The sequence below is a fragment of the Dipodomys spectabilis genome, unplaced genomic scaffold (genome assembly GCF_019054845.1).
Source record: "Dipodomys spectabilis isolate Male_0828 unplaced genomic scaffold, ASM1905484v1 ptg000095l, whole genome shotgun sequence".
Taxonomy (NCBI): Eukaryota; Metazoa; Chordata; class Mammalia; order Rodentia; family Heteromyidae; genus Dipodomys; species Dipodomys spectabilis.
In genome coordinates this window covers 20,722,199-20,739,600 of record NW_024870772.1, presented here as the reverse complement: position 1 = coordinate 20,739,600, position 17,402 = coordinate 20,722,199, and the positions used below count along the sequence as shown (strand labels likewise).

Genomic DNA, 17,402 nt, shown 5'->3' with positions numbered 1-17,402 from the left:
TAATAACAAGTTAGGATGTGGTACCACATTCTACTTCTTTTAATACTGATTGAAGGTATATAATATTTAAATTGGTAACCAGCTTAGTGCCTTTTCTTTCTTGTAAATATTGACTTACTAATCAAGTTCACAGAACATTTGAGGATTTTATAAGAGGCTAATGTGGTTCTACATATTATCCTAGCTATTCAGGAGGCTCAGAGCTGAAGATTGTGGTTCAAAGCCAGCCCAGGCAGGAAAGTCTGTGAGACTCTTATCTCCAATAAACTACAATAAAAAGCTGGAAGTGGAGCAGTGGCTCAAGTGGTAGAGTGCTAGCCTTTAGCAAAAGAAACTCAGGGACAGAGCCCAAGCTCTGAGTTCCAAGCCTCAGGACTCACACACAAAATTAGGTAAAATACTGTGGAGTAGAGTTACTTTTATTATTGGTCACATTTACTAATCCAAATAGTTAAAACTTTCAGATTTATTGCTAAGGACTAAAGTTTAATAAATTCGGAAAATTTGCTTAAATAGAATCCAGTTTGAGGAAGTGGTACGATGGCTCAAGTGGTAGAGCACTTCCCTTGAGCTGAGGAGCTGAGGGACAGCACCCAGGTCAAGAGTTCAAGTCACTTGACTGACAAAAAAAAAAAAGAATCCAGTTTGAGAAAAATAAGTAACTGTAAAGACAGTTTTATGGTATGAACATTTTTAAAGAGATTAGTAGCCTTCAGTTGGTCTTGGGTGAGGTTTTAACTATATGATTTCCATACTTTCAGATTACATGAAAATACTTATAGAACTTCATTTTAATTAATTGAACCTAATTGACATTTTTAATATTTCAGGTATTTAATTTTGAGTTGTTACAGCTTATATTCACATTGGAACAAAATTTTTCCAGTTTACATAGACGTTTTAATATTTGGCTGAAAAATAGGAATTATCTTTTTTCTTAACATTATCATGGAAAGTAAAATTAGTTGTTTTCTTTTTTTTTTTGTTTGTTTGTCTGTTTTGGACAGGGTTTTGTGTAGCCCGGGATGGTCCTAAACTCATAGTCCTGCTTTCTGGGTGCAGGAATTAAAGGGCTATATCATCATACTTGGCTTTAAAGATAGTTGCATTAAGTATTACCTTCCCTAGAAGTTTTTACAGTAGAGTTGCTTTTATTATCATTAATTCCAACTCATTTGTAAATATAACTATTGAAAGAAGCAATTGGGATTTTTAATTTGTTGTAGTTGATATACAGTAACTTGATTTATGACTGAATAGTAATGCATTATGTTTTGTTTTCATGTTTTCACTTTTCACTAATATAAAACAAATAAAATCTAAAAACCAGTGGTTTATACCTCTTGTATAGATTGCATTTCTAGGTATTGTACTTGATACGTTTTTGACAGGTTAAACTTGTTAATTCTCCCAATACAGTTAAGAGAAGAGTGACTGTTTCAGCCGAGTTCAACAGATTGACTCATTTTGGTTGTTTTCTTTATTTAAGTATATTGTTTTTCTGGTTGTACTATTTCTTAGCTGATTGAAATCTAAAGGAGCTTGTTAGAATTGACCCCATATGTAAAAACAAAAGTTGTTAATAATAAGTAAACACTTTGGCTTAACAAAACCAAGTTATGCTATAAATATGGTACCTAAATATCATTAGTACCAGAGAGGCACAAACAATATGAAATACAAAGGGAGAAGACCCTTAAAAGAGGGTAGAAGAGAAAGAAAGATTTGGTGATAGATGATTGGTAATTGTTTAACAGTTGATATAGTCTACCATCAGGGGGCACTATGCCTCCTTGCCTACATCTATAAATTCTAGATAATGACCTGTGGTAGTACAAGAAATTGTTGATTAGTCTAGAAGGTTTTTTACACTTCTGTTTTTTCCTTTATACTGTATTGATTTGTTTGTTTTTTTCCTTGATACTGTATTGATGTATTTATTTCAGAATATTTACTGGGTCCTTTTTATATACTTAGTATTTACTAAGGGAAAAGATAAAAGATACTATTTAGGTCTACAAGCTGAAGCTAGTATTCTGAAAGAACAATCATAAGATGTTGATGTGTCTTCCAAATTAAATTACATTGTTATTATGTATATGGTTATAGACAAGCTTTTTAATTCGAGTTATTTGGTTAAAACAATTAATGAGCATAGAATTTAATACAGTCAAGTTTAATGAGCATTAGCCTTGGCATCAGACCTGATACCTAACTTTTCTTCTACATCTTCATTTTATGAGCTTTTTAAACTTTCTAAGCCCAATTATTATATATTATTACATGGGGCAGTAGCTACTTTTGTACTATTTGGGATTATTAAAGGCACCAAGGTATGTAATATACTAGCTGAGTTCTTGGTAATTTTATATGGCAGCTCTTAACTACTGTGCCAAATAAGAAGTAGCTTTCCTAAAAAGAGCTAATCATTATAGAAAAAGAGTTGCTAGTTTTTTCAGTTCTCATAAGAATAGTAAATATCGAGTACTATTGTTAAAAGAGAACTCACTACATACAAAAGGAGACATAAAGAATTCTTTTGCTGACTTCCATATTCTGCTAGGATTTTATTATATTGGGCAGAGAAGTGCTTGAAATTGTTAAATTCATAATAAAAGGCTGTGTTTTTTTTTGTTTTGTTTTTTCTTTTTGTGATTCAACTTGGGGGCCTTGAGTTTGGAAGGCAGGTGCACTACTAGTGTAGTTACTCCTCGAACCCTTTTTTGCCTTGGTTATTTTTGAGGTACTGTCTGGCTTTACGCCCAGGCTAGCCTGGGCTGCTACCTCCTACTTGTGCTTCCTCATATCTCTGGAGAAGACAGGCATGAACTGCTCCCCCAAGCCATTGTGCTTCCATTGTAACGGAATAACAGTGTATACCAGTGTGGCTCAGCCATTGGTTAAGATGGAGTCTGTTAACTTTTATGCCTGGGCTGCCCTAGAGCTGTGATTTCAAATCTGTCTTCCAAGTAGCTTGGATTAAAAGCTCTAGCCACTGTGCCCAGCTCTGCCCTTTTTTCTTAATAGAGGTGAAGAGTACTTAAAAGAAATACATTGTCATGTAGTAGTTTGTTAATATTCAAAAATAGAATCATTACCCAAATCAAGTGATTTATAAACTCTTTTTTAATCCTAAAGATTGTTTTAGATGGGCATAGTTCTTGAAGACCATCTGTTCCCTTCTCAATCCCATATGGGATTGAAAACTATCTCCTAATCAGTTAAGATAATGAGTCAGTATCTTTTTTAAGTTGTGAAGATTCAATGAACTGGATTTTTAAATTGTGTATAAAATTTCAAAACTCATGGTTTTGTGTTAACTAGTTCTTGAAATGGGGGGGGAAAATGCAAGTTCTAGAACTGAGGAATTTTGTGGAAATTGTCCCAACGCCTCTCTCTCCCTCTTTCTTTTGATCAAGTGGCAGACTGCTCACTAAGATACATTATTGTCAGGTCTTCTTGAAGTTTACCTATATGTGAAGAAAATATTTGACTTACTAAGCAAAGAATGTGAGTTGACACTTTTAGAGACTTCAGTAAATTGAGATCTGTTAACATTTTTACTGATATCCAGTGAATTAAACTCCAGTTTTGACATCAGTTATGTCAAAGCATATTTCATAAATAGTTTGATAGTACTCAGTTTTTTCTTTTGCAGGTTTTTAAAAAAAACATTTTCTTCTTGGCATCATTTTCCTCTCCAGAAATGGGTTATGACAATCAAAATTTTATTCTCAAAATGTTTAAAAGTAGAAACAGCTAGGAATTTGAATAGTTACCAGGATTAAAATGTTCAGGATTTAAATTCAGAAAACTATGTTGGACATTTTAAGTCTTTTGTGTTTGTAAACTTATTTAGAAGTAACTAGTTGATGAATAAATGACAGCCTAGGCTTTCTTAATTTCTGTTAGATTGATGATGTGGGCCCTAAAGTTTGGGATGCCTATTGTTGAGCCTCGTGGGTGCTGCTGTCATAGTGTTTTGTTTTGTCATCTCAGGCTCACATACTACACAGTGATGTAGATTGACAGTGATGTAGATTAAAGGATTTATTTTAGGTTGATGTGCTGTATCTTAGAGTTTTTTTTGTTTTTTTGTTTTTTGTTTTGTAATACTGATGTTTAAACTCTGGGCCTTGCACTTGATTGGTTCTCTACCACTTGAACGACACTCCTTTGTAGTTAAATTTCAAATAATATTTATCCTGAGGCTAGTTTGTGCCTCAGTCTTCCTGCATATACTTTTTGTGTAGCTGGGATGGCAGGTATGCTCCACCACACTCATGAATATAGACAACTCAAGATCCTAAAGTTAAAACATATATGTAGAGCTGGGAGCATGGCTCATGTGGTAGAATTCTCACTTTGTCCCTAAGTTCAGTTTTCAGGCTGTCAAAGTAAGTGTGTGTATGCACACATGTACACACAATCCTTTCTCTTAAAATAACTTAAATGTACTTCAAACTATGCTGACCATCCTTTGAACAAAGGTTTATTATTATTATTCTTATTTTCTTGATGCTGGCCCTGGGGATTGAACTCAGGGCCTGAACACTATCCCAGAGCTTTTATGCTCACCACTTGAGCCACAACTCCACTTCTGGCTTTTGCTTATTAATTGGAAGTTAAGAGTCTCACAGACTTTCCTATCCAGTCTGGCTTCAAACTTCAATCCTTAGATCAGCCTCTTGAACAACTAGGAGTACAGGTATGAACCACCAGTGCCTGCTCAAAGTTAAATATTTTTTACTGGAAAAATAAATAGACAAAAGATTTTAGAGAAGCAAAAGGTTGCATATAGGTGAATTATGAAAAAAAGTATTTGTATTTGTTAAAGTAATTAAAAATTTTTCTTAATTTTCACTAATTGTTTTTTGTTAAATGCACAAATCTTTTCATTGAGTCAGGTAAATTTAAGCATTTTTGTGCTTATTATCTTGACTCAAGTTGTCTTTATGCTATTTTTTATGTCCCTATAATTTGTGAAGGTACATTTTTGTGATTGTGAGTTATCTTTTTCTTCCATTGTTTAGTAAGATTATACATTACATTCTGGATTTTTTTTTTTGTCTCTATACCTTATTCTCTAGAACATGAAAACAGATTTGGATTAGATACCTTTTGCTTCTTTTTTTAAACAATTTGATATTTAAATCCTAGTTACATTTTTGAATAATACTGTTTCCTAAAGGATTAGAAAATATAATAGTGAACTCTTGGGACATTCTTCATGTTGGGCTTTTTCAGTTCCATTATAACTCCTTTTTTTTTGGAAACTTATTTTTTCAAGATTATGTGCATATCCTCATGATACTGTGTCTCTTAAGTAAGCTTTTACTGTTTTTCCTAAGGTCTATCTCATTTGACCTTAGATTTCTGGTTTAATATTTTATTTCCTTCTCCAGAGTCAATGTTGTATCTTGGCTAAGTAATTCTAAAAAAAAAACAACTGTGTGTTTTGTTTGGGGGAGGGGATATAATTGCTCATTTTCTGAAGTTGAAAAATTTGAAACTGAGTCTTCTGGAAATGCTCTTATTTCTTGCACTATTAAAATTCTGAAAAAGAGCATTAGAACATATGTAGTAGGTTTTATGATTTGGCTAAAAGTTTTTAAAACTTTTGAATTTTCTTCTGACCAATTCAGAAGTTAATTCTAGAAGTGATACCCTTCAAAGGAGATAGATCCATGAAAGTAATACTTTTGATAAAAGTTTTTGTAGCTTTAGGAAGTTGAACCTTCTAGCGTCTACTTTGATCCTCACTACTTGACAAATTTCTATTTTACTCATATTTCTTCATTAAACTTCATATGCTAAGCACAATTCTTGGGGCTGGTGATACAAAGGCTCTGCTTTTATTAAAAATGTTATTTTCATCTTATGGCCAACTTAGACTGTTGGACACTGAGAAATCTGTGAGAAATTCCTTTTCATCTATAGAAATGCCTTTGAGCCAATAAGAATGAGTGATAACAGAGTTACTCAGTAGAATATGTATAATATATATATAAAAATACAAGTTATGTTGTATATATATTTTATATATATTGTGCTATTACTTCTAATTTGAATATAATGATCTTCAGTTATTAAAAAATTGTGTAATTAGGCCAAGTGCCAGTGGCTCATGCCGGTAATCCTAGCTACTCAGGAGACCAGATCTGAGGATCATGGTGCAAAGCCAGCCCAGGCAAGAAAGTCTGTGAGACTCTTATCTCCAATTAACCACCAGAAAACCAGAAGTGGCTCTCTGGCTCAAGTGGTAGAGCACTTGCCTTGAGCTAAAGAGCTCAGGGACAGCAGCCAGGCCCAGAGTTCAAGCCCCACAACCAACCATAAAAAAAAAAAAGAATGCAATTATATGGTAAAGTGGTTTTTATTTTCAGTGTACTGATTAGTAGATCTGTAACACTCGCTTGATTGAGGTTGTATTGTGGAATTGGTAATACTTTGTTAGCTTTGGTTTGAAATTTGTTTTTGACTGGTTAAAATGTTAGTCCTTCAGTGGAATACTTAAACTCTTAAATATTACATAGAGGAGTGCTGTTTATTAAAACAGAATTAGGCAAAGTCCTACTGTATCATTTTTATTAGTCTCTATCAATGATATTCTCACAAAGATTGCTCTTTCTTTGAATATGACCTTATTTTGAAAGTACTGTAAATGTTTCTATATAAGTGGTATGTAATCAAATCCAGAGTCTTCCTAAATTAATAACTTGTAGCAAAGGAAAACCAGCTCTTTTGGGAGATTTCAAAATAATTTTTATTTAGCAGAATCTGTGTTTATCATTCCTGGCTATACAAGTATGTAGCAGTTTTGATACTTTGGGCAGAATAATAAACAGGTTACATTTTGAAAGTGATTTGGCTTGAGAGTTTATCAGTGGGTCTATTTCTCTTAACGCTTTTATTTTACTGGCCCTGTAACTTAAAGACAGGTCAGATTTATTTAAATATAAGGTGGCTATATTTTTATTATGGCATTTTGTGGGATGTGATAAATCAAAGGTTAGGGGATATTAAATTTTAATAATCTGAGCAAGATGATTTCTTGGAACTTTTCATTTTCAAGCTTAAAAAGATACTATGTATTTTTCTATTTCAAAATAAACATTTTTGCCACTATTTATCATTGATTAATATTTGACAATGAAAGAAAAACTTGAAATCTTGTTATTAATTTCTAAGTAGATTTTTTTTCTGTCTAGAACACTATAATTAGATTTTCCTTAGATTTAGTGAATTTAAAATTCTGAAGTAATTCCTGTGGTTTATGTTTAAACATTACTATGGTTTGCCAGGAAAATTGGTTAGAAAAGACTAGAGAATTTGCTTAATAATTTGTATCGCATTTTATAGTGCCTATTAACCTCATGTAGGTTTAATAAAAAATGTGTATGAGAGCTCTGTTGTACAAATTTTTATTCCTTTTCATTTGCTGAAAAGAGTTACCCCATAAGAGCTTTGCCATAGAATACTTTGCTAATCTGAGGGATTTTTGAAATTTTTGAAATTACATTTCCTGAGATACTCAGTATTCAAATCTTTTTTCTAATTTATTCTTTCTTTTTATTCCTCATCTACCTCTTCACAGCAGTAATATTGTACAGTACTTTAAAATCATGGATATAAAGGCATATTTTTCAAAACTCAAAATACTTTAGAACTTAAAATTTTTAAGTGGAAAAAAATAGCTGCTGCTTTGGCTCATGAAATGCTTCTTTAGTTATTTATATGATATCTCCTTCTTAGACAGCAGTTTCATCTCCTTGACTTCAGATAATCTTTTTCATTTTCTTTATTTTTGGCACTACACATTGGATGGTTAAATTCACAGGTTATCTTTTCTTAGGCCAAACTGTTTTCATTTGTACAGAGTTGGATATGTTCTTAGCCAAAAGATTAGTTAACCTTCATCTTTTGAAAGATGAGTCTAAATATTGTTAGGTAATGGAATAACTATTCCTTTTCAGCTTTGGGTAAAACAAAAAAAAATAAACTGGCTGCCAGAGTCAGTACCAAAGCACTAACTTTGATGGGTTGCTACTTTCTTAGAGAACAAGAGAGCACAATCCTCGTTCCACTAACAGGTAAGGAAAATTGTGATAACTAGTTGGTGTGAAAGGGAGATTGCTTGGTAGCATTTTTCATAATTTATCCCAAAATACAGCAGTGCCCCAGAAAAATAGGACACTGTAACATAGCAAGGACACTCAGCACCTGTAAATTTAGAGTAAGGTCTGAAATTTACTAGGGACATATCACTCTGTGCCACAAAGTAGAATTCATCTATTTTCCTGAGGCAACACTTAAAAATATATCCTGCATTCCCAGTAACTTTATATATATACATATATATGTATATATATAATATTATATATATATATATATATATCTGCCTCTCTTATTCTCCTTTCAACTTTTCCTTGATCAGATGCTATGTGCTTTGAACTTCTTCTCTCTATTTACCTATTCCTATAATAAAGCTAGTTTCCAGTATCTTTACCATCATCTATAGTTTTGTATATCTTACTGCTTTAATTTCTACATTGTAGCCATTAATGATTATTCCTGGTCGATCTTGACTGAAAACAAAATGATCATGCATTTAAAAAAAGATACTGAATCTAAAGTACCTGTGCCCATTATTCTGCCCTTCAGTTGCAAAGATGGATGCTTGAAGAATAAGCATTTTTCAGTTGACAGTAGTTACAGCTTTGACAAAAAAGCAAGTTTAGTCTTGTATTACTGTAATATTGGCCTTTAGAGAGGTTAATTCTTTAAATTGTTGAAGACTTGAAAATTTAGCTTCTTAGACATTGCCAAGGTTTAGTAGCATTCCTGTAAATATGTTTGATTATTCTGTTTCTGCTTTTCAATCCATCTTCTTCTCTTTGACAGAAGAATGAACAGGGACTGCCCCTGTCCCTTTAAGATAATTATGATCTTATTTCCAGTCATAATTTAGTTTTTGCTTCTATCTTCTATTTGTAGTTGAGTGGTTTGTCACACAGTGTGTTACGGCTTAGACCAATGCAGGTCCCTTCTTAATAGCTCCTGAGGAATTAATCATTTGTGGTAACAGACTTCTAAAATTCAAATTAAGAAGGCACTTAAGGAAGTATGCCCAAAGATAGTTCCTTTTTGTCCTAAGGATAAGTCATTACAAACTCAAATGACCAGAGAATGTGATTTCTTAATAAGAATTTTTTTTAAATCTATATTCAGCTCTCTATTTCAGTGCTTCTCTCCTACCAGAGGTGCAAGGAGTGATCCTAGAACCACAGATACAGCCAAGACTACGGAGAGCTTTTGACGTCAGGGGTCCACTTTCTCCACTGAACCCTTGGAGACAGAATATCCAGCTTCTGGAGAGAGTGGGAAAGGATAATAAACAAGTGGGTGCTTTCCATTATTTACTTGGGTTTATTTCTAGATTGGAGTGTCCTTGCATTGCCCATTTTATCCTATTGGTAAACTCCTTGGGTTCTTATATGAACCAGGTGGGACTAAAATCTGTTCGTTTTTCTGAGAGTGCCAACTAGTGCCCATTCAAAAAAAGAAACGTAAAATTTATTTAATTTTCTCTCCAGATAATAAAAGTAGTGGAAGATTTGGGGCACATGATTTGTTGAATGCCTTGCTAGTCTACATCAGTTTACAAAAGGGAATGTTTACCCATTTTGGCCTTTATGGTAATAGTGGACTTCAAAGTGCCCTTTTATATTCCAGTAATTTAAAAGTTTCTATATTTCATCTTTGGGCAAGCTGGATATCTGAAATCTCTTAATTTATACAGTTCAGATGTCCATATATTATCCTACCCTGCTAGTGAGAACTTTTTGGTCTTTTTCCTACCTTAAATGTTAGGCCTTCATATTAGATCTGTTGTGGTTTTACTGTCAAATCTAGGCTTCATTCTTTATTAAAATAAATATGAATGAGTGTAAGTTTCAGGATGTAATATTCCTGAAAGCTGTATATACTCAAAAGTGGTTTTCTAATCCCTATTTGTGAGAGTTTCCAATGGCATTAAGATGGCTTCTCTTAGTTTCATTGATGCCAAGGGTAGGATTTGATTCCAGGAAGTTCTTATCTTCTACAATGGGTAGGGTAGAATGTGAACTTGGTGCCTTTGGCAAGTTTTCATTTTTCCTTGGTGGATTCCTTCTGTGACTCCAGGTATCTTGATAATGGGAGACCGGTTTATTTGTTCTCTAATTGCCCAGATTTCTTTCAACTGGTAAAACATCATACTTCTTCAGCAAAAGGAATTCTTCTAGCAGAGCCTTCATGGATGATATCTGTCACACATGCCAGCATCTGCAGTTTGGAAGGCAGTGGTGAATGGATCCATGCAATATGTCTAGAAGACACAAGGATGAGCGAGCCACCTGATCTTGTTATTTATAAACTTTTAAGATTTACTTTGGTTTACTCTTGGTCTGAAAATGGAAAGGCTCAGATAATGAAATGATTTTTTCAGATTGGAGTATTATATGGCCATGAAAATATTCCTTTCTATTCAGAAGACTGAAATAGAGGAAGCTTGAGAAACTTCTTTCTTTTAAAGCAGTTCTCTATATCTGTTTCACAAAAAAGATTGGTTGGGACTGAAAATTATTCTTACTGAAGTAGGCAAACTTATTTTTTTTTAAGTATAGAAAATCCAAAAAACTTCATGAAACTTTTTTTGTTACCTGATGCTTCAGGGTACTAGTAAAGGGTGAACTTCTTAGTTACTCCATAGTTACTGCAACATAGTCTTTAGTTCATCTTTTGCTGGTCTTGAGCCTTAATATTACATTTTGAGATCAAAAGCTTTATCTATCCTCTAAAAGAAATACCTTTTAAACATGGAGGTATTATTTTTGTATTGAAGGCATACTAAATACTATCACAGCACTGTAGTTTACAGAGCTAAGCCAAGTTTATAGTATTAGAATAAACCTATAGGTATAAATGTTGGAAAATAGGCAAACTATCAGTTTTTCAATAGAACTAGTTATCAGAACGTTAATTTCTTTCTTTGGTTTCTAGTAACTGGTCAGTCAAAAACTATTAAAGAAAAATTTGAAAATCACTTGATGTTGCCAATTTTGTATTCTTTTGGTAATAATGGAAGCAACTTAAATACTGTAGAAAAGGTTTTAGAAGCCACATTTACTAAAATATAACCTGACCTTTAGTCTTTCTTGGCTGTAAGAACTGTTTTTTCCTCATTAATTATAAATACATTTTCATAATATAGTACTAAAAGTAAGCTTTAAAAAAATCAATTTCAACTAAAATTTTCCCCAGAGAGCTCTGAATTTCCACAAATGATTACAGAAATTTTATTTCTGACTGTTTTTTGCTAAGTGTTAATAAGACAGTTTATAAACACATAAATTGGAAAAACTAATCACTTTAAAAAGAATTCAGGAAACTGAAAGTGATTTGCTTAGAAAATAGTTGAATCCTTTGAACCACAATATAAACTATTTTATGGCCTGTGAGATTATTAATTTTTTTATTTAGCTTTGAAGATGAAAATGATTTAATCTTTTAATCTCGTGCTTTAATTAAGCCTTAGCTCTGTTCCTTAAAGTGTGCAAAGAAATGTAAGTGCATTTCTATTTACCTCATACCACTTCTGCAAGATACTTAAAAGTGAGCCTTTTTGTATATTGATGTGAATTGATTTGTTTGAATTTTTATTTTGATGCATTTTCCTTTCAGATTTTTAAAAAATAATTTCGTGTCACAATACACAGTCCTATATTTTTCAGTGTTTATGAATATTAATATAAGCTATTTTTCTAGAATGATAATTGTATAATATTTGTATTATGTGATCATTTGAAAACTAATAAATATTTTCTCCATGAAAAAAATACACTTACTGATAAATGACTTATTTCTGTTTCAGGACTAGAAAGTGAAAACTGCAATAGTACTTTTTAGTGTATTTTATTATTATGTGTCGTTCTCTTTCTGAATATATAATCTCTTCTGATAGTATACTTTTTTGAGGAAAAAAAAAGTTTAAATCATTAAAACTCCAGAGTCAATATTGTAAATACCAGGAGTAAAATTTGGTCAAAAAGTTTAAGGCTAGGATGACCAAAATTTATCTCCTTGCATAATAATACATAGATAGTTTTTCTACTGAAAAAAAGAAAGAAAAAACAAATAATGCCTGATTGAAAAAGTACACAGTACATGAGAGTTGTCAGCAACAGAAGAGACACATTTTGTATTTTAGTTTTTCTTGAACATCAGAACTACAGAAGGAGGAATCATGACTTCAGTCTCTTGCTTTTAACCTAATGAAGACAACATAGAAGTCACTTTTGTTTTAGTGATTCTTGTCTTTTACAGCCATCTAAACTTTCTGGAAGCCACTAAAACAGTTTACCCTTTATGCAGGATCTACAAGTGGATTTTCTATTGGATTTGAAGAAAAGTTATATAAGAAATGGACTCTAAAACATTAATATAAACATTAAGATGGGGTCCTAAACAAGAGATAAAAAATTGAATTAGTAATCTATAACCTGGACTACAGTGACATAATTTGGCTCCCCTAAGGAATTACACTTTGAAACAAATGAGAATTATCAAAGAAAATTATAATTTGGAATTGTTACCATTTGGGGCAAAGGAAAGGAAGCCAAAATTCTTGGCTTTGTTAATCTGGTAAGTTTGGAAAATATGAGTTAAAAGATTCTGGAGACAAAGTCTTTTATTTTTAGAATCATAGTCATTAAAAAGTTTACATAATATATTTCAGAGTAAGGATATAGTTTATGTGAATACTATATATGTAATGTGTTTATGTGTGTGTATCTAGATATATAGATACATATATAGATATGGATATATTTAAATATATCTAGATATATATATGTATATATCTAGATACATACACATACACAGATATAAACCTTTCCTATATGTGTATAGAGCAACAGGAAAAGGGAATGGGGGACAAAAAGTATCCTGTATCACTGAAATTTACCAGAAATATTACAAAGATAATGGTGAAATGAAAGTTTTAAATAAATAATTTTTCTGTCATAGACTTTTCTCTACACTTTCAATAGCCTTCAAAATAAAATATTACAGAATGTTGGTTTGGCTTACCATTGTATATTCAAGGTTATAAAAACAATAAGCTTATGGTTTCACCAGCATTAAATTAGATAAACTATAATATAAAAATCTGATTTCTGATTAATCTTTAGTGAGAATACAAAGGTTGACTTAATTTTTTGGTGGGAGGAGGAGTTGTGGGTTTTTTTCCCCTCCTTTGGTAGCTTCTGTTTAGAAACAGCCACAGCAGGATGACTGCACAATTTTATTTTTAGCTTTAGTTTTGGATTGGTTGTGAGGCTTGAACTCAGTGCTTGAGTTTTCAGACTCAAGGTTAGTGCTCTACCACTTTGAGCCACAGCTCCATTTCTAGTTTTTCTGGTGGTTAATTGAAGATAACGAATCTCATGGACTTTCCTGCCTGGCTGACTTTGAACTGTGATCCTCGGATCTCAGCCTTTTGAGTAGCTAGGATTATAGGTGTGAGCCACCATTGCCTGGCTGTACAGTTCTTATTTTCCTTTGCTATATAGAAACAATTGGACAGCATGTCAGTGCTTAGCTGTCCTTAACCAAGTTATTCATTTAGTCCTAAACTATGAGCAATGGGTGTTTCAAAAAGAACACATGAGAATTCTGGAAATTTTTCTCCCTGCTATATATGTTCATGTAAGGTAATTAGGTTACTCCAGTAAAAATGTTAGGGAACTTTGAAGTTTGCAGCGGAATTTACAGGAATTATGATCAAAGGGATCTCTGCTCAAGAGGTAAGGTATGAAATAGGTAGGAAAATGTTCAAAATAATGTTCCCTGTATTATCTTATGACAAAGTAAACTACAACAGATCCTTATGTTTTTGGAAAGATGTTGAAGAGATGAAACTTCTTGAGTTTAAAAAGAGAAGTTTAAACAGAAATGGATAAACAGCAAATTTATAGGAATTTGAAGTAGGTTTAGAAACATGTCCATGCACATTGTACTCTGTATATGAAACCTTTGATATTACCAGGCATCTATGCCTTTGCTCCTCTAATGTTTATGACCCATATTTAATTTAGTGGGTTTTTGTTTTGTCTTTTGAAACAGGGATTCCCCTATGTTGCCCATGCTGGTCTCAAACTTGTGATCCTCTTGTGTCAACCTCCCTAGTAGCTGGAATTACAGGTGTGCATTATTACACTTGGCCTCAAGTATTTCTGGATTTCTGAGCTTTATAAAAATACTATCCTTGCATGGAAAGTTGAATACTTGTGGATTTTTTGGGCTTTTTCTGCCTTGTTTTTATCAAATGACACCTTGATCTTAGAAAACAATCTTTATTTTGGTATAAGAAAAACTAAAATAGGGCTGGGAAGGTGGCTCAATGGTAGAGTGATTGCCTCACATGCTAGAGGTCCTGGGTTCAATTGCTCAGCACCACATAAACAAAAAAAGTTGGAAGTGATGCTGTGGCTCAAGGGGTAGAGCACTAGCCTTGAGCTGAAGAGTTGAGGGACAGCGCCCAGGCCCAGAGTTCAAGCCCCATGACCGACAAAAAAAAACATTTTATAAAATATATAAAATATTTACTTAGAGTAATTTGTGAATCCTTTATTCCCAAATTTAAGAAATATTGTGCATGGTGTTGGCGGCTTTTACGTATAATCCTAGCTGCTGAGGAGCCAAAGATGAAAAAGCCAGTGTGGCAGTCAAATCTTGAAGACTCTTATCTCCAATAATAGTCAAAAAGCCAGAAATGGAAATGTGGCTCAGGTGGTAGACCACCAGCTCTGAGTGAAAAAGTGAAGGGAGAGGCTCTGAGTCGCCCCACAGTAGCATAATAAAAATTAATACCGTTGCCTTGTATATAGGAGAAAAAAAAATCACTGGGAGGAGAAAGTAATACCATTATTACTTGAGGAATATTAAGTAGGTTCAAGGAATTGAATGTTAATATAATATCTAAAACAACAGTATTGAATGAGAATAATCAATGAAAATTTTTTCCTCGAGTTAATTGTATAATACGCATTATTCAATCATTGGTACCATAGAAAACACAATAATCTTATATCATGTTTAAGTTCTTTTTATAAGAACTCCAGTTTGTAGACACTTAGCCTTATTTTGCTGTTTATTCCATTTTATTCTATATAAAACAAAAATTACTGTAAATTAGTCACTATTTCATGAGGTAGTTGTTTGCATGTTCAGGAAAGTCTTATGTTAAGTATTGATCCAGAATTTGCTCCTGTACCCTTTTTAATTTGAAAATTACCTTAGGTTCATTACCCTCACTTTACATACCAGATAACTTATCCAGAAACACCTCATTTTTAATATGATACTACTGATGAATAATTAATCCTGGACTCACCTTACAACCAGCTCAGAGACAGTACCTTGTTACCTCTAGTTTTTTATCTTTGTTTTGGACAAGAGAGCGAGTATGATTCCTTTCATTTATGACAGTTTTGAAGACCAGCTGTTAATTCTACACTCTAGCTTTTCTACAAATCAAAGATTCACGTTTTTATTCGCAACACGTTTTTGTGATTCTTAAAGGTCTTATGAACATCTGTGAACATTAACCTAGTTCTTAGTGTGTGACACTGATCCAGCCAGATGTACTCTTCCTGGTCTATTAAAACACATGAAATTAAGTTTGTCTATAGAATTCTCATACCAATTTGTTCTCACTTGTTTATCCAGTAAAGCACTTAGATTTTTGCTTTTTGAGATTCTCTTCAGCAGAGAAATTGTATAGTGACATCTCCTCCCCTGACATACCTATACATCTATATATCTATATGTATGTATGTATACATAGTACTGAAGTCTGAGTCTAATGTGAGCTTGGTCTTGTGTTGCACCTTGAAGTTTAGTGCATATAGTTTACCATAGCAACCTTGTTGGGGGCATAACTAGTAGTTACAAGTTCTAATATTGTCTTTTCCCCCAAATATTAGAACAACTTCAAGAAAAACAAGATGTTTATTAAAATGGTTAAATATACATCTAAAGGTACTAGTACCCCTGATTGAAAAACGCAAGTAGGATATAACAGTTGCCACTTAGTTCCTTAGGAGACCGGTTTCAAGCTCCCCTATGGCTCCCAAATCCAAAGATGCTCATCATGTTTATAAAATGACAGCATCTGCATAAAAGTGCCCACATAACCAACAGCTCAGATTACCTCTAGATTACTTACAATTCAATATACTGTGTAAGAAGTACTGAAAAGAATTGGGACAGAGAAATCTACATGTGTTGTATAGGAACCTCCCTCCCCAATATTTTCAGTCCATAAGTTGAAAATATCGGGGTTGAATCCATAGATGAGGAACACATGGATAATGGAGGGCTATTTTGTCTGAGTTAGAGTTTAAGGGAAAGCAGACGTGAAAACAAGCCTACTAGATGCGCTTCACATTTACTTTCCTAAATTCACTTAACATGAGAATGGCAGTACTTTTTTCCTTTAGACATAAAGATACTGAAGTTCAGGGGTAGCATCCTGACTAAGAGCAGTGAACCAGGGACTGAAGATAACATTTGAAAGCAGTTCTGTCTAAATGCCATTACATCATTGTCTGAAATGTCTTTGCCCTAAAGAAGGAAACCTCACTTAGAATCTTGATATATCAAATAGTTTTTTACTTTGTATGCAGTGATCATGTGAAAAAAAAAAGTTTTAGACAAAAGTTGACCAGAAAAATAATTTCCATTTTGGAGTTACCTTTCCCATAGCTTTCCTAATCTTTTCCATCTTACATTGAAGTAATAATACATTTGCTGTAGTTGACGAGCAAATATTGATGTGTGATTAAAGACTTGTCCACACTCAGTTGATAACATATAGAATAGTTTGACTGCCCTAGAAATAAGTGGTCCCCATTTGTGCCTCCCTTTTGCCTGGCTCTTACTCAGGGACTAGCAATCTGTCATCTAAAGTGAAATGAGTTCTGTGGCTCCACTTTCTCATCAGTGTGTGGTGCTGGTGTTTGATTTTAGCTAATCTGGTAGGTGGGTAGCAGTGCCTCTGCTTCACAGCTCCCTAATCATCTGATGCTCAACATCTTTTTCATATAATTTCCATCTCTATTTTCTTTAGTGAGGTGTCTGCCTGTGACTTTTTGCTCATCTTTTAAAAAAGTCTTTTGCAGAGACTTTTTTCTTTGTTATGATTTGGCAGTGTTTGTATAGCCTGTTGTCAAGTCCAAGTTCACCTTGATTAGTTCCTTATGTTTCTTCCCTGGTCTTTCCTTCTTCCTCTTTTTCTTTCTCTGCCTCCCTCTTCTTCTGTTAGTTTTGTGTTTTACAGTTAGATCTATGATCCGTTT

General features: G+C 33.2%; 1 protein-coding gene across 4 annotated transcripts in view; it reads left to right on the top strand.

Annotated features, from left to right (window-relative positions):
• Tsc22d1 (TSC22 domain family member 1) overlaps nucleotides 1-17,402 on the top strand; it is a 90,398-nt gene that overhangs the window by 18,209 nt on the left and 54,787 nt on the right. The window contains exons 3-4 of one of the 4 annotated variants that reach the window (XR_006148262.1): nucleotides 9,232-9,401; nucleotides 10,233-11,859. The exons of 1 other annotated variant lie outside the window; for it this stretch is intronic. Coding sequence is in view for 1 of the 3 variants with exons in the window: in XM_042685698.1 (XP_042541632.1) it covers nucleotides 9,232-9,319 (88 nt within the window). In the remaining 2 variants the exon portion in view is untranslated. Of the gene's footprint in view, nucleotides 1-9,231; nucleotides 11,860-17,402 lie in introns of those variants that run through there. 2 more of the 4 variants (XR_006148263.1, XM_042685698.1) reach the window with 2 other exon arrangements.